The sequence below is a fragment of the Muscardinus avellanarius genome (assembly GCF_963383645.1).
Source record: "Muscardinus avellanarius genome assembly, chromosome: 14".
Taxonomy (NCBI): domain Eukaryota; kingdom Metazoa; phylum Chordata; class Mammalia; order Rodentia; family Gliridae; genus Muscardinus; species Muscardinus avellanarius.
In genome coordinates this window covers 7325383-7348533 of record NC_137800.1, presented here as the reverse complement: position 1 = coordinate 7348533, position 23151 = coordinate 7325383, and the positions used below count along the sequence as shown (strand labels likewise).

The 23151-nt window shown below is 48.0% G+C and overlaps 1 protein-coding gene across 1 annotated transcript in view; it reads left to right on the top strand.

Annotated features, from left to right (window-relative positions):
- MSRA (methionine sulfoxide reductase A) overlaps window positions 1–23151 on the top strand; it is a gene marked incomplete at both ends in the record, with an annotated part of 344628 nt that overhangs the window by 129002 nt on the left and 192475 nt on the right. The window contains one exon of the mRNA XM_080710038.1: window positions 16724–16792. Coding sequence (XP_080566164.1) covers window positions 16724–16792 — 69 coding nt within the window. The remainder of the gene's footprint in view (window positions 1–16723; window positions 16793–23151) is intronic.

Here is a 23151-nt window from a genome sequence, read left to right as displayed (position 1 = left end):
ATCAGCAAGGGGACTAGATTAGTATGTCTCTTATGGTCATGGTGTGAAGCATTTTCAGTAAAGGAGACTGCTAGGGGACACCGGGGTCAGTGCGGTGGGCTTGAGGACCTCTGGCATAGCCTGTGTCTGTGTTTACAGCCTTGGTCTGGTGATAACTTTTCCATAGCCTTTTAAGAGGAGACCAGAGTTTCTGGACTACTGAGGTCTGTCACTCCTGCCTAATGAGGTCTGCCCAGAGCCCCTGCAGATGCTCTAAGACCTCCTGTCCCCACTGCACAAGCACAGAGAGGTCACCTGCTGCTGGTCACTGCGTCTAGCTGGCTGGCCTGCTGCTGGTCACTGCGTCTAGCTGGCTGGCCTGCTGCTGGTCACTGCGTCTAGGTGGCTGGCCTGCTGCTGGTCACTGCGTCCAGCTGGCTGGCCTGCTGCCGGCCCAGCATTTTGAGATCAGCTTCAGCTGTCTCGTGACTGAAGCTCTCCCTCCTCTGCAGGTCTGAATGCTTCCAGACTTGGCCTTCCTTGGGCCTCTCCCTGAGCCCTCGGGTCCTGTCGAGCCCCGTAGATCAGACAGCGATGGGCGTGTAGAACACTCACTTCTGTCACAGTGTTCTGTATGTTAGTCTCCCCCTGTTTAGCCTACTGTGTGGCTTGTATCTAAGAAAAAAAAATTCCTAATTGGACCCAGACTGCTATGCAGGAATTTCTTGTAGGCACGGTTGGCGTTGAGATTTTTGTCATTTGGGGTGTTTGCTCTGATTTTTACAAGGGGGGGAGACATTGCAGTGTAGTCAGCTAATATTGCTTCTCCTCCCTCACCCCTCCCCTCTCTGGGACTTGAGGGAGGGGAGGAGGAGCAGTGTGGTGGGTGATAGTTCTGTAACGAGTAGACACAAACTCAGTTTCCAACACCACTCAAATAGTGCACACGAGCACGAGGCCTCCAGGGTTCCATGGCGGTTAGCAGAGCTGTTTAGATTTTCCTGAGATCTGGGAGCATGGGATATAATAGGATCACAGTATCTTACGCTTAAATAGAGACACTAGGACCTTAAGCTACTTGTGGATAAAATATCCAAGCTAAAACATAGCCTAGTTTAATATTCTCAATCATGTTTTATTTAATTTTTATTCCTATAAAATATAGGAAAAACAACCATCTGTTTACTTTCATCTAATCAAAGAGAAAGGCTCCAGAACTCAACTAAGCCAGTCAACCAAACAAAACCCTACCCAAAGACAGAAAAGTCTCTCCATTGAAGTTAGGCCTTTGGCAAGAATTTCGACTCAGCCTCCCTGGGAATTTTGGCAAAACATGTTTCCTCATTGTTTCTGTAAGCCCTATAGAGCAGAGATATAACTTTCTCCAAACAAAACAGCAGGAAAAGCAACTAACAATCCCCTGGATAACGCAAATGAATAAAAATCACCAGAATTATTGTAAAAGTGCTAAAAGCCCACTTTTCTATTTTATACACTACCCCTAGACTTTGGTGGTACAGAAATGCCCATTTTAACACTGCTAGCACACTAGGGAACAAAGATTCTAGAAAAAACAAATTAGATAGATATGGTCTCCAACTTAGAAATGGGTTATGTTCCAGGGACTGATTTGTAAAGCACATAGACTGGAAATATATTTTTCCTATGGAAATTAACCTTGTAAAAGATGGTTTGCTTTACTGGTTTATGTCATTAGTTTTTGTTTGCAAAAATGGCCTTATTTTTTTTCTCTATTAGAACATATTAGTATATTAATTTTCTATTGCCGGTAATCAATTATTCCAAAGTGTGTGGTTTAAAACAACCATCATCTGTATCTAATGCTTCTCTGGGCTCTTCCAGATTCCTCAGGAATCTGAGCACAGTCCAGCTGGATGTCCCGCTTCTGAGGCTGCCGTGAGGGTATCACTGCTTTGCGTGTTCCGGGGCTCGCTGATGCGGGGCTTCATGTCTTGTCGTGTGGGCTCCCTCACGACCTGGCAGCAGGTTTCCCCCAGAGCAAGCTCTCCAAGAGAGAACAAGAGAACACCCAAGACAGACACCACAGCCCATGACCTGTTCTCAGAACTGACCTCCCAGCACACGCATTGTGTTCTGTTCAACGGGAGTACATCGCTAAGTCCCTTCCGCACTCCAGGGCCAAGGAACCAAGCTCCCCTCTTAACGGAGCAGAATCAGAGTATTTGTGGCTATGGATTTTGAACTCAGTCAGCTCTCCATCACTGTGACCAAAGCACCTAAGAAGGGCAGCTAAGAGGAGGAGAGATTTATTTGGCTCATGGTTGCAGAACTTTCAGTCCATGGTTTTCTCAATCCATCGCTTGTGCCTGAGATGAGGTGGGACATCATGGCGTAAGGGTGTGGCAGAGGAAAGCTACTCAGATCATGGTAGCAAAGAAGAGGGGCAGAGGAAGAAAGGGGCTGGGGCAAGATATACCCTTCCAGGGCACACTCCTAGTGACCTGCTTCCTCCAATCATGTGGTCTCCGTCACCTCCCAATCGTCCATTCAGCTCTGGGCCCATCAATGGGTCAATCCTCTCATGACTCAGAGCCTTCCTGACCAGTCGCTTCCTAAGAGCCCACCCCTGACCACTGCTGCACTGGGGGCCAAGCCCTCAACACATGAGCCTTTGGGGGATACCTCATATCAACACCGAGCCTTCCAGTGAGACCACAGCCCAATGGGGTTGCAGCCTCATGGGAGAGCCTGTGCTGTGACCGTTGACTTCATCACCTGGCCAGAGCTTGGATCTCTGAATTTGGAATAGACGTTGCATTCAAATAGTGGTTTTTGTGCAGGAAGGGATTTCCTTCTCAACTTGGGGGGAAGACTGTGTGCACAGAGCCGAGTAATAGGGCGTGGAGACTTCTTTCTACCTTAGTAGCTAGGCAGCTTGGGAAAGTGAAGAAATGTTTCCTTTTGCCCTCTCCTGGTTTGTACCCCACCTGACCAGTCTGAAAGGGCATCTTCCTGATGCTAGAGGGTAGAACTTAGGATGTGTTTTTCTGGTTGAATCAGTATTTTGTACATGGTGGTCGGAATCCAGGGAAGAGGTGTATTTGGGATTCGTTATGGGCTGAGTAGGCCCATGTGGGTTGGCTTGCCACCATTTATACCAGCATGTTCATGGAAAAGTGGATTCTGCACCCCAGTTGCCTATCTTATAAACATGCTTCTGAAACGTGACTCATTTTTAAGTGGGGACGTGCCTGCGGTACATTAGGTCCTCCCCATAAAACTTCTCAACAATAGCCTACATTTTGGGAAGAGAAAGTGACAGTACACAGAGATTCCTCTAATTTACTGTTAGCCAGGAGAGCCTGGCAGACCTATCAAGACGTGATTCACGAAGAATCCGCCTCCTGCGGGTCCTGAGCTGAAGTCCCTTGCAGTCGGGTTTGACAGGTCAGTTGTCTTCTCCTTCAGTTGCTTCCCGGAGCCCTTGATCAGGTTTAGGATAGGAGGAATGTTTGGCGTGCCTTAGGCCCCCGCTAGCCTGCATGCCTCTGGAAGCTAGATGGCCTTCCCACAGAGAGAGACTCCATTCGGTCCCCAACTGGGCTCCGAGGAAGGTGCCTGCCTCTGCCTCTCCTGTGATTCGTATTTTCGGACATGTACCCACTCAGCAGCACCCCGTCAGTTATTAGAGGATTCCTGCCCATAGCACCCACTGCTTGACTATTCAAGTGAGGCTTGAGCAGTATTCAAAGAAGATGGCAAGTAGAGCACTGCCAGCATCTCTGTCCCTTCTTGAAGCCAGGTGCCCCAAAATGTGTGAAGAGCCACCCACTCCTACTAACTTCCCCAAGGGAAGGCATTCTGGTCTGCCTAAAAAGACAAGCACAAAAAACATCATAATGTGCCTTTCTGAGTCATTTTTAGAACCAGTTGGAAATTTGGTTCATTATGTTTCTTAATGTGAACATGCTACTGGGTTAGCCAACTTCTCCTAATTAGTCACAAGTCAGACCTGCTATCTCAGAAGGCTGGGTCCTCAGTGGAAATTTTCAGAGCTGCTGATTACATGTGCTGTCTCTCCAGTAAGAGCTGGGAGCCGGGCATGGTGGCACACGCTTGTAATCCCAGCATTTGGGAGGTGAGACAGGAGGATCATGGTTTGCGAACAGCCTCAGCTACTATTGAGGCCCTTTGCAACTCAGTGAGACTCTGTTTTAAAATTAAAAAAAAAAATACGGCTAGGAGTGTGGGTCAGAGGTAGAATGCCCCTGGATTCCATCCCCAGTACCACACACACACACACAAAAAGAGTTGAATTCTTTTTTTAAAAAAAATCCATTGACTTATTGAAAATGAATTGAAAGCTTCATAGTAAAAACTTAATTTCTAAAGGAAACATAGAATGTCTGAACTGCCTTAAAATTAGAAATGGAGAGCCAGATGTGGTTGCATATGCCTGTAATCCCAATACTTAGGAGGCTGAGACGGGAAGATTGCAGGTTGGAGGCCAGCCTCAGGAACTTAGTGAGACTCTGTTTCAAAATAAAAAAATACAGTAGGGCTGGGAGATCAAGAGATAGAAAGCCCTGAGTTCAAGTCTCAGTACTGAAAAAAAATTAGCAATGGTGAACACCTAAAGCAGATTATAAAATACATTTATTTTGTATCATGGAGGAAATTAGGAAGTAAGACAAAAAATAGCAGAGATGAGAGGAAGGAGGGACAGAGAAATGATCTCTGTATATACTACCAAATTTTAGGAAGGCAACATACTTGCTGGTGCACTAATCTCCATCTCCGTCTCTTTCTTCTAAAATAAAGGGAAGAAATTGGAAAATACCTTTATTTTCAACCATCTTTTAATTCTCTCCAAAATGTGAAACCATTAATCCTCCGAAAGTCCTTTCCCCTTAGAAAGAGCACCGTATTGATTGTCCTGGAAACTGTACACCAGTGATGGAGAGGGAAGAGTGACCTCTCTTTGCTGAGGCCTTTTAGGGTGCTCTAAATTGCTCGCATTTCAAAGCTGGGTTGCGGGTGGGACCGTGGGCCTTTGTGCTGGGACTGGGTGCACTTGAGCACCGGCAGGTCCAGCCCCAGTGACTGCTGTCTCTCAGTGTGGCCCTCAGCCTACAAAAGGCTCCTGGGCTTCCAGGGTCACAGGCTCACACAGACAGGGGTATTTAAAATGTTGGCTATTTCTGTTTCTGAAAAAGTAATACATGGCATGGGATATAGCTCAAAAGTAACTAGAGTTGTTTGTTTGGTTTTTTTTTTTTTTTTTTTTTTTTTTTGGTGGTACTGGGGTTCCTGGAAGCCCTTCTTCCTCTGGGCTACACTCCCAGACCTATTTTATATATTTTTTTATTTGGAAACAGGGTCTCCTAAGCCAGCGCACACGGCTGGCTTCGAACCTGCGTGATCCTCCTGTCTCCGCCTCCCAAGCGCGGGGATTACAAGCGTGCGCCACCACGCCCAGCGAGTTGTTTGTTTTTTAAAGCAAATTGTAATGTGTTCTCCATATTCTCCTGCACTTTTCCCCTCTAAGGCAGTTACTGCATTCTATGTGAGGATATATATTATCCCGTGGCATATTTATGCCCTGCAGAATATTGGTACCTGCCTTTTTTTTCTTTTTTTTTTTTTTTGGTGCTGGTGCTTGGACCCAGGGGTGTTCTATCTCTGAGCTTCACCCCCAGCCCTATTTTATTTTTTATTTTGAAACAGCGTCTCAATTGAGTTTGGGAGGCTGGCCATGAACCCGTGATCTTCCTGTTTCAGCCTCCTCCATACTGTGATTACAAGCGTGCGCCACCATACCCAGGTTGGTGCCCATGTCTTCCCAGACAGCCCTGTCTCACTAAGCATCATGAAGTTGAGTTAAGAAGCTGTACTTTGTTTGTTTGTTTGTTTTGTGGTACTGGGGTTCCTGGAAGCCCTTCTACCTCCGGGCTATACTTCCAGACCTATTTTTTATATTTTTATTGGGAAACAGGGTCTCCTAAGCCAGTGAGCTGGCTTCGAACCTGCGCGATCCTCCTGTCTCCGCCTCCCAAGTGCGGGGATGACAAGTGTGCACCACCACACCCACCATGAAGCTGTACTTTGTATCGTGGAGTCTGACCTTTGACGAATCTTGTCCCATCGTGTGTGTGTGTGTGTGTGTGTGTGTGTGTGTGTGTGTGTGTGTGTACTAGGGATTGATCCCAGGGGCATTCTACCTCTGAGCTACAACCCTAGCCTTTTATTATTATTATTTTTTGTCTTGAAACAGGGTCTTTCTAGGTTGCTGAGAGTCTCACTAAGTTGCTGAGGCTGGTCTTGAACCTGTGATCCTTCTGTCTGAGCCTCCCAAGTACTAGGATTACAGGTGTGTGCCACTGGCATGACTCCATCTATTTACCAATGTCTTATTCTTCTTAGAATCTTTTCTCTCCTTCTCCTGATCTCAACAATAGACAAATAATTTAAATTAGAAGCCTTTTGTTAAAATAAAAAATGGAAGCCGGCCTGGGCCAAACTGGTATCTGTGTTCAGATCTACGATGATGTCTTTTTCTTACTTTTTAAAGTCAAATGTTTCGCTGTATCTTCTCATTCGTGATGTAAAAGAGAATGATGACAAGCCTGCTGTAAGTGTTGTCACAATGCACATCCCAATCTTTATTTTATTTTATTTTTTTGTGGTCCTGGGGATTGAACCCAGGGGCATTCTACCTTCGAGCTGTACCCCAGCCCTATTTTTTGTTCCTCATTTTGAAACAGGGTCTCACTAAGTTGCGGAGGGCCTCACTAAGTAGCCGAGGCTGGCCACAGACCTGCCATTCTCCTGCCTCTCTGCCTCCCAAGTACTAGGATGACAAGTGCGCACCACCACACCCAGCCTTGCTCTATTTTTGATTAGGAACTTCTATCAAGAAATAAAGTCAGAATTCTTTTTCATGAGAAAACAGTAGCCAGAATGCCAAGGGGCAACCTCAGCCACAGCTGGCAGCGTCGTGGGGCTGACCCGGCTGCTGGGAGGGGAGGATGGTGCTGGCCCGGGACAGATGGTTGGGGGAGGGCCGGGCCTGTCAGGCTCCGCAGAGCACCAGGCCTGGGCATTCATCACTGTCAGCGGATGGGGTGGGGAGCTGGACCGTTCCTGCTCAGCTGCTGACTGGCAGCTGACAGCGCCTTGTGCGACCTCCAGGCCGACTGTGTAGCACCCAGGACAGCATGCTGCCTGCTTAAGGCTGTGACAGGTGCGGGAGGGAGAGAGGAAAGATGCTCGTGTGCTGTGTAGCTTCTCTAGAGCCACGGCTGCCTCCGCCATGGTGCTCTATGTAGAGCAGGTCTCAGGGTGGACGAGAGGCATGTGGTTAGGCACCAAAGAGATATGTGATCTGGTGACAGGTAAGAGGAGCTGCGTAGGGCTGGCCTGCTCTGTGCGGGGCTGATTATTTTAATAGGGCCAGCTGGCAACACATGCTTTGCTTCATGTATGTATCTGGGGTATAAAACAGCACAGACAGCAACGCTTGGCCCCCACGGGGTCTTAAAGTGCCATGTTTTAAAAAACTATAATAAGAAGTATGATTTTTTTCTATGATCCTTTATAGATATGTTTCACATTCGCCTTAAAAATCTAAAATATGTTTCCGAGTCAACAGGAAATACATCTCTTCGTACAAGAGGAACTCATGTCGGCTGACTCATTTATCACAGTCTCACTGTCTTCTCCATTGCTATTCACAAGGCTGTCATGTGCCTCAGGGAGAGGTAGAGACTTTCATCCTAAAAATAACCGTATTTTAAATGTAATTTCTACTTTCAAGATAATCTCATTTTGGTAGTCATTAGGAATTACTTGTGTTAATGGGGGGATTTCATAAAAGTCAGGTGTAGACAATTTCCATCAATTAATACAGTATTATATGCCTTCACAGATGCCTAAGTTAGACATGGTTCTTAAATGCGGTAATTAATGAAAGTCTTGCAGACGTGAACATGAATTCTTCTAGAAGCGGGGTGCACGGCAATGCAGTGCTTGCTGGGGTCCTGAGCCCAGGGCGCTGCTGGCAGTGGTGGGCAGGTTACTCTAAGAGCGCGAGGCGTGTTCTCAGCATGGAAACTGGGCATGTGTCGGATCAGAGCCACCAAGGAGGGGGACGGGGCCTTGCAGGTCAGTGAGGAATGGAGAGAGTTGACATCTCCCTCCCGCGGCCGCTGACCTGAAGCACAGTACCTGGCGCAGAAGCGTGTCATGCAACTCTTTCCTACCTGTGATCTTTTCTGGCCAGAAGGTGGATCTCTGAGACTTGACTTGCTGGGCAGCGCTTGCTCCCTGCACCCTCTGTCACCCTACCTACAAACTGATAAACTCAAGAGTCTGCCCACATCAGGGGCACAGCCTTGACCCCCACCAGAGAGGAGTGGACCAGCTCTCAGCCGCCGAGTCCCCAAGGAAGCGCCCCAGCTGCGTGGCTTTGCATGCAGGAGGAGGCCAGTGTTCAAGGCCTGGGGACCCTGGGGCAGAAAGGCCCCTGCTGAGTCCCTACGGGAAGAGGCAGGACCGAGCTGGCCACTGCCTCGCCCACGTCAGGAGGTCTGCTGCTTCTCCTGTTCTTCCTCCTCGAGGAAAATGGGGTGTGTCTCCTGGCAACATTTAGATTTGTACAACCTGCAAACATACCTGTTAGGGGCTTTCTTCTTTGGAAAGTGCTGCTTTTGAGCTCTCTGTTCTCCACCAGCTTCTTTTTATGGTTGACTAATTCTCAAAGAAAAAATCTACTGAAGGGAAAATTGGGAGTACATATAAATATAGAGAAGGAAGAAAAATCACCATAAATCAGCATATAGAAGCAGCCACCGTTACATTTTGCACGCTTCCTTCTTGTCACTTTCTTGTGCCTTCGTTCTTTCTTTAGTTGAGTGGATACGTATTTTGTTTCTTGCTCCTTTTTTCTCTACTTGATTCTATTATTACCATTTCCTGATGCCATGGAAAAATATTTATGATAATTCTTTAGAAGCTACTATAGAATCCCTCATCTTAGAACTATGTCACCATTTACTCTTTGGTTTAATCTTCCCCATAAGTGCTGTAGCCCCCAATCATAGGAATAATAAGGGACCAGAAACCCCCTGGAACCACAGTGCCTCTGGTCTTGTGTGACAGGAGGGGCAGTTAGCCCTTCTCTCCCAGGGCTCCTGTCCCATTCCAAGTGACAGGCCATCTCTGATGCTGTGGAGGACCCCTGGGATGGGATCTGGTCAGGATCCTTGAGGCACTCCCCACTGGAGGTGGAAGAGGCTGGTCCAAGATTAGGGCTTGGGGGTCCTGTGGGAACCCTCCCTAGAGCCAGTCTGACTTGTGTGAGATACCTTTGAATTTGTGACCTGAGGCATGCTGCGACGAGACGGGGAGGGAGGGTGAGGCCATATTTTGTTTGGGATGTTGATAGGTTTTCGAATACTCCAGTCCAAATAAGACCACTAATTACCGCTGATAGACACAATAACGGCAGGGATGATTGGTAGAACACAGGATAAGTCAGTACGGATGACTCTCTGGGTTCCAGGATAGTCATATGACCAGGAGGAGCCTGACCTTCCAGCTACCTGCAGCCCTGAGAGTTGAGTATGAGTCAAGGCTCCTCATTCCTGGGTAGTTCATGTCCAGTGGCTCCTGGCAGCTCCAGGTAGGTAGTGTCCTCTTGGCTACCCAGGTCAGAGGAGGAGGCTCTGGACCTTCTCCTCCACTTCCCTGCCATTTGCCAACCCCCTCACCAGAAGATAGGGATTTTAGCTGCCGCAGTTTGAGCACAGAACTAGGAGCTTACTGCTGGGTGTTTATGCTTGAATTTGAACTCTTACGATACATCAGCACGCAGTATTATGTACCTCTTATCTTTATTATAGTTAGGAATGCATATTCATTGTGCAAATCCATATGCTCCACTGTGAGTTTTCCATACGTAGGTGCACGTATATTGCTTGTGCTCTGATCATATCCACTCTCCCCTCTATTCTCTCTAGCCATTTTCCTCTTTCCCTTTTCCCTTTCCTGGACCCTTTTCAAGGAAGAAAAGTCATAAAAAATGAAGTACATTAGACATTCACAAAACAAAATAAAAAGCAATGTCAGTTTCATCTTTTAAAGATTTTGAACATATCCCCCAAGTCCCCTTCAAAACCTATCTGGTAGTTGACTTTGACCCCGTCTTGCTCTAATTAACCTTTCTGCTCCTCAAGTACTTGGCTTTCAAGATAAATGAAAATCTATTCCTCATCGTCCTCAAATACCCTTGACAGAGGCCGAGCCATCCCTACCAGCAGAGGTGGTCCTCTTGGGGCCTGTAACTTTGGAACGTACCCCCAGGGAGCAGAGAGCAGGGGCAGGGACAGGAGCCCGGCCCTCCAGGACGCAGGACTCCACCCTGCGGTAGCTGGGAAGAGATGCCCCCGCTGTCACGCCGCGTCTCCACTTCACAGCCCACTGTCCTCAGTAGTCAGGACCCCACTGATGACTGGCTTTGGGGGTTAGTGAGTTTTATTGTTTCTGTAATGAGCTATGCCTCTGATTTTTGAAACAGAGGTTTGTAAGTGGGGCTTTTCTCAGTGCCCAGCCTTCTAGCCCATATTATGTTTAAAGGCTCTTTGGTGGTTTGTCCCCAAAGGGCTTGCCTTAGGAGAGTTCCACTGGGAAAATGTCCTTAGAAAGTCAGCCTTGCTTTCCGGGATTAGAACAGCCACTGCTGGGTTTTAAAGAACTCACCATTCTCTCAGGGAACAGAAGGCAGCCCTCAGATTCCTCCCGTTCGTTGTTTCTAAAGCTATATGCAGTAATCTCCCCTTATCCAAAGTCTCGCTTTCCAAGGATTTCAGTTCTTGTGATTAACTGTGGCCCAGAAATAGCAAATGAAAAATTCCAGAATTAGACAATCCGTAAGAAACGTGTGCTTGAGCAGCGTGGGGAAGCGACGCGCGGGCGGCCATCACACTGTGCCCAGTGTGGCCACGCTGCCCGCGCCCCACCTTGTGGTCACTTGGTAGCCATCTGGGTTATCAGATGGACTGTGGGGGATTTCTGGGCTGCGTTCAAGAAGCCCTTATCTTAATAATGGCCCCAAAGTACGTGAGGAGTCATGCAAAAGAGGCTGCAGGGCATAAGGCATGGCTGGACAGATGAAGCCTGGCACCGCGTGGCAAAGCTGCAGGGCATGTAGGAAAAACAGCACACGGGGGCCCGGGGTTGTCTGGGGTGTCAGAAGACATTTACTCGGGGCACATCCCTCAGGCATAAGGGACACGACTGTACAGTGCGTGAGAGGTTTCTTAGGGGGAGCAGGGGTTATTGCAATTTGTCATGTAGAAAAATGGCTTCTTTCTCTGTACCATCTTTTTGTTTTATTCACTGAGACTAGGAATGACAAAATGGTTGCATTACCTAGTCTTCCTCTAAGTGAGCAGAGACTCCGTGGGGCATCATGTCGAGGAAGAATTTTGTGGTCACATAGGAGGGTGGAACATTCCATCCTTCACCTCTGCCTGCGGAAGGATGCTGTGGTTGATTGGTGATGTCTGCCATGGGCGTGGACGTGGAGGAGAGGCGACTCTACCATTCGAAAGCTCTCACAGAGACGGTAACACTAGCCTGAGGGTTATGTGGTGCTTGCTGTGTGCTGGGCTCTACCTATTCAACTCCTTTAGCCCACACATCAACCCACAAGGTAGAGACACAGTGAAGACATCCTCACAGATGAGAAGAGGAATGGGTAGGAAGTGTGAATGACGAGCCAGGCTGGCCAGCAGGGGAGGCCAGGCCAGCAGTCTGGTTCCAGAGCCCAGGCTTTCGGCCAGAGTGTGTCCTCTCTCGCTGGCTAATGCTGTGTCCGTTGCCACAGGGCTGATGCAGGCCATTTCAGAAGAAAAGGCAAAATCAGGTTTGCGGGACCTCTTATCTTTAATCCTCGCCTCTGGAATAAAAGGCCAGACAGGGAACCTCTCGGGTGAGGCGGGAGAAGTGAACAGACGTTCTTCACTCTGGTGTAGAACACCATCCCTCACCTCCGCCTGCACCGCTGCCTTGAATGGGAGGCAGGAGGAGGGGCGTTAAGTGGACTTCCTGGTCCCCACCTGGCCAGGGGACTGTTTCTGAGTGACCATTTTCAATATTTATTTTTATATCCAGGGCATATGCGCATATAAAGATATGTCACATCTAGCTGGGTATTGTAGTGCATGCCTGTAATCCCAGTACTTTGGAAGCTGAGACAGGAGGATCATATCCTTGAAGCCAGTCTCAGCAATGTAGTGAGACTCTCGGCAACCTAGCAAAACCCTGTTTCAAAACAAATAATAAAAAGAGCCAGCCGGGCGTGGTGGCGCACGCTTGTAATCCCCGCACTTGGGAGGAGGAGACAGGAGGATCGCGCAGGGTCAAGGCTGGCTTAGGAGACCCTGTTTCCAAGTTAAAATATAAAAATGGGTCTGGGAGTGTAGCCCATCCAGAGGTAGAAGGGTTTCCAGGAACCCCAGTACCACCAAAAAAAAAAAAAAAAAAAAAAAAGAGCTGGGGGTAGCTTTGGAGGGAGAAAGGGAGAACACCACTGGGTTCAGTCCCCTGTGAACACTCCCCACATGCGCACACACACAAAGATATATCACATCTACTCACATGCCACGTACCAACTTTTGGGTTATGGTAAACTGAATGTACAGTGTTGGTCCCATAAGATCCAGTGTCCTCGTGACTTCATGGATATCTGTTTCTGCACCTGCCCTCTAGGGTCTTCCCACAGTGATGAAATTTGCTGAATGACCGATCCATCCCTCCAGATGCATCCTGTCATACGAGACATTCCACTGTGTGTGTGTGTGTATATATATATATATATATATATATATATATATATATATATATATATTCACTGAATCAAATAAAATATATCTGTCCTAAGGGCTAAGAGGAGACATCTAAGCACCATTTGCCTCATTCGTGAACTCGGCGCCTCCTCCCTGCACACTCTTCCGAGCGGGTGTGCAGCGGGGACTGGGGTGGTGGGGACACAGGAGGAGCTGCAGCCCTCCTTGAGCTTGCAGCCAGCGGGTAGATATGGTCTCTGTGAGTGCACCCTGGTGAACGTGGCAGAGACAGAACTGTGGTCCCAGGCTTTCAGGGTGGCGGTAGTGAAGGGACGAGGGGCCTTGAGGGCCAGGCTAAAGAGTCCAGCGCTAGCTCAGGAGTCCTGGGGAGCCATGGAAGGTGGTGGAGGGTGTTTGGGAGTCTGTGCCGCATGATTAGATTTCCTTCACGTTGGAAGCTAACTGTGGCTGCGTTGTGGAAAATGAACTGGGGAAGGGACCTAGAGGGGTCAGAAGGTGTTTATTGGAGCCCAGACAAGGAGGTGGTGGCAGTGGGACAGGGAGGTCATAGTGGCGAAGGGAAGAATTAGGGGCGTTGAAAAGATGTGTGGGAGGTGATGTAGCATGAACTCTGAGGATGGACGAGATGTGGGCGAAGGAGAAGAAGGGGTGAGACGACTGGAAAGTGGACGGCGGCCCACAGGCGTGTGCGGGGAGGGCCGTGCAGGGAGGCCGCCGTGGTGTCGGGGCTGCCCTTCTTGTCCAAGTGCAGTGCTTCCTCTGGGCCACAGAAAAGTCTTGACTCTCCTGGGAAAACAACCACTGGGAAGGGGGTGTGAAGGTCTATAGTTTTGTTGATTTTTTTTAATGGTACTAGGGATTGAGCCCAGGGGATCCTATCTCTGAGCTCCACCCCCAGCCCTTTTGATTTTTTACTTGGGAACAGGGGCTTGCTAAGTTGCTGAGGCTGGCCTCTCCCTGCGGTCCTCCTGTCTCAGCCTCTCAAGGACTGAGATCGCAGGCGTGCGCCACCACACCTGGCCATTTTGTTGATTTTAAATGTGCCTAAAAATTTAAACATATTGTCACCCTAGAGAATAAGAGAAGAATCTGACGACAAAGGAAATGAATAAAAACAAACGCCTCGCGCCCTTCTCCTGGCTGTTTTTGCAGGCTGCGCTGCCAGTCTTCCCTCACGACACCCATACTTCATTCAGTCGTCATGGTTATCTACGTGAAATTTATAGTAGAGGTGTTTTCCCTTACCCACAGCCCAAATATTTTCCTACATTTATTTCTCTGCCGCTCTCGGCGTGGCATTAAAATAGGCTGCATAGGATTCCATTCACTTGATAAATCATAAATGGTAATTTTCTAAGCACTCAGTTGATTCCAAGGTTTCATTGTTCCAAGTCAGACTTTAAATCCACATTGTTATATTGTCACCTCTTTCTTATTTCCCTCCTGCATTTTTCCTTGGGTTAAATTCCTACAAGTGGCATTAGTGATTTAGAGAGGTTGTGTAGTAGGTCCTGGGGGGATAACCAGAGGGCAGAACTTTGAGCTCTCCAAGGAAGCTCATTTTCTCTCTCGGGTCTCGCGGCCAGTGGTCCTACCATCCCAGCGAGCGCGTCCCTGGGTCGCCGGGACCTTCCGTCCCCACGCTGTTCATTGTGGCCCATAGTGGCCGGCACCTCAGCGAGGCGCAGGCCCGCCAGCCTGCAGCCGGAACCCTCGGCTTCCCTTGGGCTTTCTGTCCTTAGGAGAGTGCCACGGTTACTTACGAGGCTCCATTGGCTGCAGCTGAGGATCTGACGTGTCCCTACAGGCGCAAGCTGGACCGTGCCTCTCAGTCTGCAGGGTCTGGAGCACTTGTTTGGAGCCGCAGGGGCTGAAGAAGGTCCCTGGTGTGTGGATGGGCTCAGCCTTCCCATGATACGGCACCGGTCTTATTCCATCCTTCTGTGCCATGGCTTCTTCTATTTGGGGGAGGGAGCACTGGAGATTAAACCCAGGGGCATTCTACCTCCAAGCTATACCCCGACCCTTTTTATTTTTTACTTTGGAACAGTGTCTCACTAAGTCACCAAAGCTGGCCTTGAACCTGTGATCCTCCTGTCTTAGCCTCCCAAGTACTAGGATTACAGGCATGCACCACCACGCCCGGCCGCCATTCTTACTGTGGCACCTCCACCAGAGAGGGACGAGGCTGTTCTCCGACGTAGACATCCCCCGGCCCTCACTAGAGGCGTGCCCCATCCCCTATGCCAACTTTCTGTCTCCTCCCCCACTACGTTGCACCCTCAGCCTCCCCTTGAGCTCCTCCAGCGCACTCAGCCACGTCCCAGGACTTGGTGCACACTTATAATCTTTCCGTCACACTTGTTTGAAACGTTTGGAGGTAACCGAGTTCTCCTGGAGGGTAGGAACCATGTCACATTTCCCACTTTCACCCCTCAGGGCCTTTCTTTATTGCTGAGCCCTTGGCCAGAGCATAGAAATACCTAATATGCCCCACGATGGAGTGTCTAAACATTTTAGCTGTTTTTCTCTCCCGTATTCTCTACATAAATGCTCATATTCAAAATTGCTGAGAGCCAGGGTATGTTGGTACATGCCATAATCCCAGTATTTGGGAGGCTGAGAGAGGAGAATGGCAGGTTTGAGGACAGCCTCGGCATCTGAGTGAAACCCTCATCAAACTAGCAAGACTCTATTTAAAAGCAATAATAATAATAATAATAATAATAATAATAATAATCTACTCCCAGTTTGGAAGTATAATACTCCTGGTTTCCCAGTACTACAAAAAAAAATTGCTGAGAGCCAGGCATGGTGTGGCATGCCTATAATCTCAGTACTTAGGTGACTGAGACGGAAGGATCACAGATTCAAGAACAGCCTCAGCAATTTAGTAAGACTTTCAACAACTTAGCGAGACTCTGAAAACAAAATAAAACAGAAAAGGGCTGGTGGTATAGCTCAGCAGTAGAATGCTCCTGGGTTCAATCCTTAGTACCACAAAGAGTAAAAAGTTGCTGAGGATATTACTTGAATACCCCTAGATGATGCATGCTTCAGTATCCTCTGTTTGTGTCATGAGAAGAAGTTAACACCGGAATCCCATAACCTGGCCCTTCTTATCTCTAAATAAGTCCTTGATATACCAGGACGGGAAGGATGGTTGGTGACGGGGACCTGGGGGTAGCATGGTCCTAAAGAAGGCTCATAGTGTCCTTGGCCCCTGGGAACAGAGCTTGAATGGTACAGAATGACAAGTCCTGCTATTCCATGTTTTAAAGAATTGGTCCGACTGTTACCTTGCTCTTTTTACTTCTCATTTATTATTGCATCAGTGATCTGATTATTAGGGGTTGTCAGAAGAAAGATGCCTCCAGTTCAGCCTTGAACACAGGGCATCCTTGTTCTCCGGGGCATCGAGGTAGTGAGGCCAGGGGTCAGGCACTTGCAGCTGGGTATCAGCATGCTCACTTGCAAGACGGTGTACCTGGACTACAGGATCTCAGCAGTAACTAAGATTAAAAGCAAGAAAATGATGCAGGGTGTGGTGATGCACGCCTGTCATCCTAGTACTTGGGAAGCTGAGACAGGGGGATCACAGGTTTAAGAGCATCCTCAGCAAAAAGCCAGAGTCTCAGCAACCTAGGGAGACCTGTTTCAAAACATCAACAAAAAATAGGGCTGGGAGTATAGCTCAGAGGTAGAATGCCCCTGAGTTCAATCTCCAGTACCTGAAACAAAACAAAACAATCAAAGCAAAAACCAAGAGGGTAAGCTTTGATGTAAGCTAACTCAAAAACAAGAAGTAGGCTCATTGACACATTTAGTGACATGTGCTGGTGTGTGTGCAGAACTTTACACTTAAACTTGCATTTCTTTCTTTCTTTTTCTAGCCAAGCATCATGTCAATGGCAACAGAACAGTTGAACCTTTCCCAGAGGGAACACAGATGGCTGTATTTGGTAAGATATCAATTCTGAAAGAAAACCCAAATTGTGTGCAAGCCTACTGCCAACTCTCTTAGTTTTAGCAAGTGTCCTCCGGGCTTCAAAATCTGGCTCTTCTAGATATTTACAAGTTTCTATAGCCAAGAAAACTCTCGAGTTCTTAGTAATTTCTGGGATTGGGAACACTTATTCTGTAGGATCTAGTGTGCTTTTCTCACTTTGACAGCCCAAATATCAAACTGTGTATTTGCTATTTCTTTCGTCCACACTGTGAGTTAACCTTTTAGTTTAGGGTTTGCGTTTTTCTATGCTAGGAGGGAATCCTGACCTTCCACCCTTCTTGCCCATGGATATATAACTTGGTCAAAAGCTGGGATTCAAGTAGTTTTGAGTTGTTATTTTATAAGGATGAATCTAATTGGGTGATCTCTTTCTTTTCCATCAATTAAACACATTTTCTAGGGGGAAACATTAATTAAAAGTGTTTCAAGCAGAACAAAGACCAGTCCCTGATTCCACACTGTTATGGTTTAGATCTGGACCATCCCCAAGAGAAGCTCATTGTTGGCACTGCAGCAAGGTTCAGAGGCGGGCGTGGTTGGAGAAGGTGTGTCACTGGGGGGTGGCCTTGGAAACATCTCTGTCCCTGGCCCCTCTCCTCCCTCTCTCTGCTTCTGGCCGCCGTGAGCTGAGCCGATCTCCTCTGTCTACCCTGCCACCAAGATGCTTCTGCCTTGGAGCCGGCTGACCATGGACTGAGCCTCTGAAACTGAACTCAAATAAACCTTTCCCCCCAGGTTGTTCTTGTCAGGGATTTTTTGGTCACAACAATGCAAAAGCTAAAACACATACCTACAGTAAACAGTTATGAGTTTGAGCAGAAATTTCCAGTTAAATTCCAGATCTTTGGGGGGAAGAAGTCCTTCTAAATCCATATTTCCTCTCCTCCACACCTAGCGTCTTCTATATTTCCTTCAAAACGTCTCTGTATCTGGCACTTTCTTTGCTTGCGTTCCTCCCTCCCTCCTCTCTGCCTTCCTTTCCTTGCTCATAGCAGATCCTTTACAGTGCTCCCACATGACTCCCCAGCAACACCTGGGGCCCCTCGGGATGACCCCTCCCATCCCCGGGATTCAGGCTCCGTAGACTCCAGCCATCTCACCTGTTTGGTTTCTCGCAGCCTCTAGGCAGGTTCCGTGATCTCTCCTCTCCCATCCTAAAATTTCAAGGCCCCTGATTGGGTCTTTCCTAGCTCCCATTCTGCTGCGGCTGTACAGGAGTCTCCTAGGTTACGAAACTGCCCTGAATCACGGCAGTGTGTGTTTGGCCTGGAGATCAGTAGCCTCAGAGCATCCTGCTCCCTAAATGGGCACTTCAGGATGGAATGTCCCCTTCATCCCAGAGATGGAACCAGAACTAGTAGTCAGTGATGACTAGCTGTTAAAGAAGTGGGAATCAGGGCCCAATTCCACCTAACTGTTGGTAAAAATCTTGCCTTGGCCGGGCGTGGTGGTGCATGCTTGTAATCCCCGCACTTGGGAGGCGGAGACAAGAGGATCGCGCAGGTTCGAAGCCAGCCGCACTGGCTTAAGAGACCCTGTTTCAAGAATATAAAATAGGTCTGGGAGTGTAGCCCGGAGGTAGAAGGGCTGCCAGGAACCCCAGTACCACCAAAAACAAACAAACAAACAAACAAACAAACAAACAAACACTCTCCTGGACAGTCAACTTTGTTTTGTTTTGGCACTGGGGATTGAGCTCAGGGGTGTTACACCTCCGAGTGACACCCCCAGCCTGTTTTATTTTGAAACAGGGTCTTGCTAAGTTGCTGAGGCTGGCCTCAAACCTTCAATCTGTATGTACCACCGTGCCTGACTGGGCTGTTACCTTTTAAAATATGCCACCCAGTGACCAAAACCCACTATGCTCAGAAATTTAAATGAATAATTTGATTTCATGGAAGGCAAAGTAGGAACTCTGAAATGCTAAACTATCTGATTTCTTCACTTTCCTATCTTAGCAATGTCTGTTTCCCTGGGACACAAATGTCACACATGTCAATGTTCAGAGTGTTCTTTAGATGATGTTTTTTCAGTCTCTCAGATCTGCCAACCCCAGACATGTTAGAAACTACGTTCCATGTCTTGCTGTAAAATGTAAGATGCCACTGACCTACCTCAGTGGTCTCCCTCTATTGCAATATTGGTGGAAACTTTTCTCCTGAAAGGCAGACCCAGCACCAGATGGGCCTCCAAAATACATGATTTGACTATAGAATTGAAAACATCAGGGAGTAAAACTCTGGCGAGATTTTTCCTTTTCCTTTTCTTTTTCCTTTTAATCATTGCTTTGGTTTATGGAGATTTACTAAAAGTCCTTACCCAAGGTCCCCATGGTTCTTTGGGCAAGCAGCTTCCCCGTCCCAAGCCCTGAGCTTCTGGGAGAGGCTCCGGTGAGCACGGGGCCCTTTCCAGCTCTGAGCCCTTTGCTCCTTCTCTTCCCTGTTCAAGACCAAAGGCTCATCTGGCAGAGATGGCCAGCCCTGGAGAGCGCGCTGTGACTGGCCACCAGGTGTGGCTTGAGAAGAGATGAATCATCCCCAGAATTCCTACAAGTTGACAATACATAAAAGTCAGAACTATGCAGATCATAAAATAGAATCTGCTTGACAGCTAAGAATTCTTTCTTTTGAATTGCAGTTGGGCTTTTCCAGGTGCTTAAATTAAGGCCCCTATTTTGGAGAAGTACATGCAAGAATTTCATGAATCCGTCTTTCTTTCTTCTTTTCTTTTCTCTTCTTTTCCTTCTTTTTTTTTCCAGAGGATTTTTTTTTTTTTTTGTCTTTTTGAGCTGGGGATCAAACCCAGAGCGCCATACCTACAAATCAGGTGCTTTGCCACTGAGCTGCATCCCAGCCCCTCATACGAGTTTTTCCAGAGCTGTTGTCTTCTAGCACCTGTCCACCTGGAGTACAGAGGAGGGAGGGAGAGAATGGCTGTGAGAGGGTGTTTGTCTTTCTGGGATGTTCATACCTACATCGTAAAGGTCAAACAAGACAGTGCTTGTCTCTTTGAGATATATTCAGCCTTTCAATCTGCCAGCACCTGGCGGGGCTGCTGGGTTTATGTAATCTCCTCCTTGGAGAGGTCACGTGACTGGGCCGGGTGCGCTCAGCCTGTGGGGCTGGAGTTTCAGCCCCAATCTAGTAGGCGCAGCACCCATGTTCTTTTTCCAACATCCCCTCTCTCTGCCTTGGTTGAAGGAGGCCTGGGAAGCTTAGACATGCCCATTAGCTGAATCCATACACAAAAGCCTGCTTTCCAGCCAAGCCAATTTAGCAAATTGATCTGTGAACCCCTGTGCGTTCCCAGATTGCTCAGAAGGACTCTTAAGACGCAGCTTTTGCTGAGAAGATACTGCTTGGAGTGATGTCTCCAACCATTGCCGTCTCCCTCCTCCTGCCCCCTCTTTGATTTTAATGGCAAGTATTAATGTTCCGGTGTGTGTCTTGCATCTACTTGACTGTGCCCTACCCAGCACAGCCATGGCTCTCTGGACTTGTCTGGACTCTTCAGTCTTGGAAGTCTTGACATTTTATGCCAAAAAAGCACCACCAATTACAGTACCATCATCTAGTGGCTAATTATTTGTACCTTATAGCATTCCATCTAAGTAGGCACTTTTACGGTTGGTCCACTCTGCAGGTGGCCGCGGAGCCCACCATTAGGCTGCTAGATCAGAGGAGAACACAGGAATCTGGGTAGGAGAGGGATCAAGGCACGTTCCAGTGTGAAAAATATATGACCGTATGAACGTGCTATTCTGTCAAGTGATCAGAGACTACAGAAATGGTTCCTTAAAAACGGTTCCTGGCATACAATCTTTGCAGATTATTTTTAACTCAAGACGCTCAGTTTTTTTGAGACGCTTTTGTACTCTGTTGTGAGCCCTTTCCCCAGCCCTTGTTTTTCTTCCACCCGAGTTCTTTGCCTCCTTTGTGGCTCTTTCTCTCTCTGCACTCTGGGACAATGCTAATGAAGACAGGGGCCGGTCCTCCTGTGGGCTCCCCAGTCTCCCTGAGTCCCCTTTCAAGTCAGCAGGAGCCCGTCCAAAGGCAGAACCGAGCATTTCACAGTGCTTAATGCCTTTGTTCCTGGTGGCAGAGGGGGCCCTGCGGCCCCCTCCCTTTCTCCGTACATCAGCCCTGTGAAGTGGGCGTTACTGTGCTCTTTTACAGGCAGAGAAACTGAGGCACCAGGGATGAAAGGAATGTGGCCAAGAAGGGAGAACACTTCTCCTGTGTGGGAACATCTTGACCTGCAAGCTCTGTGGGGCTCAGGAATGTTCTCTGTGGCTCCCAGTGTCTTAATGAAAGTGACACTCCTGGGCAGCGGGCCACTGTCCATCCAGAGAGCCAGGCTGCAGCCTCTCTGCAGAGGTGGCCGCTCAGCACAGAGCAGCTACTTGTTTCATTAAAAAGACGCCATAGTCCAGGGGATCGATCACTTCAAAATGAAACCAGATAAATCCTTTTAGCTGAGAAGGGTGGAAAGTGAAGGGCGAAGGATTCCAATCTTAACTCGTGGAGTTTTTAGCACAATAAAAAACAATATTTAAAGCTTTGGAGTGCAATCGTTGACCATACGTTTATCATCTAAACTAGGGCACTTTTGAGAGCGAGAAGGGTGCTATTAAAAATTATGTTAGAATAATGAGGCACCAACCTGGAGGGCCTCAGGCAACTGGGATATGATGCCACCTTGTAACGAGAGCGAGTGAAGCATTGCACCAGGAGTACTAATACAAGGCATACTGAGTCAAGAAGAAATGGAAAAACAATGGGCTAGCATATATAAAATGAGGTACGTTCATGAGAGGTTGCAGCGCAGTGCAGTCTGCACGTAATGTAGCGCCAGCCCTGTTGCCATGCTTTTCCTGAATGGCTTCAAGTTAAAAGTTAATTCATGTTTATAAAACCCGGTTCATGGAACTTCAGTAAGAGTAGGGGAATCAACCTGATGATATGCCTTTGCAATTTTAATATTGTACAGATACTTTCCAGAGGAATAGGGTAATGAACTTTCTGTCCCCTGAGGTCTTTAAATGACGGAGTGAGCCGTCATTCCTAGCCAATGGGGGAAATGGGGCTAAAAGTAGCTTTTAAATTCTTTGCCTCCCAATTGATGAGATTTTACTTATGTAGCAGAATGCTAAGCCTTCTTTTCAAAATGATCACTTCTAACTCGACATTCTTTTACCCTACCCTTTAGAAACCTACATCTAGGCTGTTTGGTGGGAGGTTAAGATTCTGTGAGGAGAACCGTAATTCAGAAATGGACACCAGCATCAGCCGCTGAGGGTCCTAGTGGCTTCTTTTGGTCGTCCTGGGTGTTCAGCCAGCAGCCCAACAGTAACATTCTCTGGACTGGGATCACTGGAAAACCCATTCTCAATGTCCAGCTCCCTTGGGGCCCCGCAGAGAAGGGTGAGCAGAAGTCAGTCAGAGACCTCAGGGTGCTTTCCCTGAGTGGCTGCAGACGGACCGATCGTAGAGTGGGGGTCAGTGGACGTCAGAGGCCCCACGACGCATCCAGTCCGGGGGCTCACCTTTAGCAGCCCAGGAGAACCCGATCAATGTCTGTGAGATGAACCAATCACTAGAACACTTTTGTCCCCTGACTTGAATTGGAGGTGATTTTTGAAACAGCCCCCGTTATTTGTCTGCCAGCCAGGAAAGCAGCCTTGGAAGCAGCAGGCAATATGTCAGACTTCAGAGGAAAATAGATTGGTGTCTCATTGGCTCGAATCCCACATTATGTTGGTAAATAATCGAATCCCGGTGTGGCATATTTCTCCCCGAACCTTGACTGAAAACTACCGAAGCCCGTTCTGTGGGCCTGGGAGTGGCAGTCGCTCATTCCAGGAAAAGGGCCAGGAAGAGTGAGTTGGAAATGCGTTTATAATTAACCCAACCATCTATATTCACGAGACCGTTCGAACAGCAGGCTGCTAGCTGGTGTCAGCTTCTTAGATGGTGAGGCACTTGGGGAAACAGAAATAGGTCTTCTCCCGGGTAGCCTCAAGCGCCTTGATGTGATAGTAATTGGTCGTGGGGGACATATTTTAAGGCTTATTGTATTTTATATATCTTTTTTGTGTGTGCAATCTCAACTCTCATATTTTTCCTGGGTGCAGAGAGCTCGGGTGACAGGGAGGGACACAGCCCTTTGAGAACACATGCAGATGGCTCTTTCGGAGGGACGCTGCATGCCCTGGGCTGGCGGCACCATGTTGTACTGGTGCTGGCCAAGAACAGAGTGGTGGGCAGGCAGCGGGCAGGCAGGACAGATGGAGGAAGAAAGGTGGACAGCGGG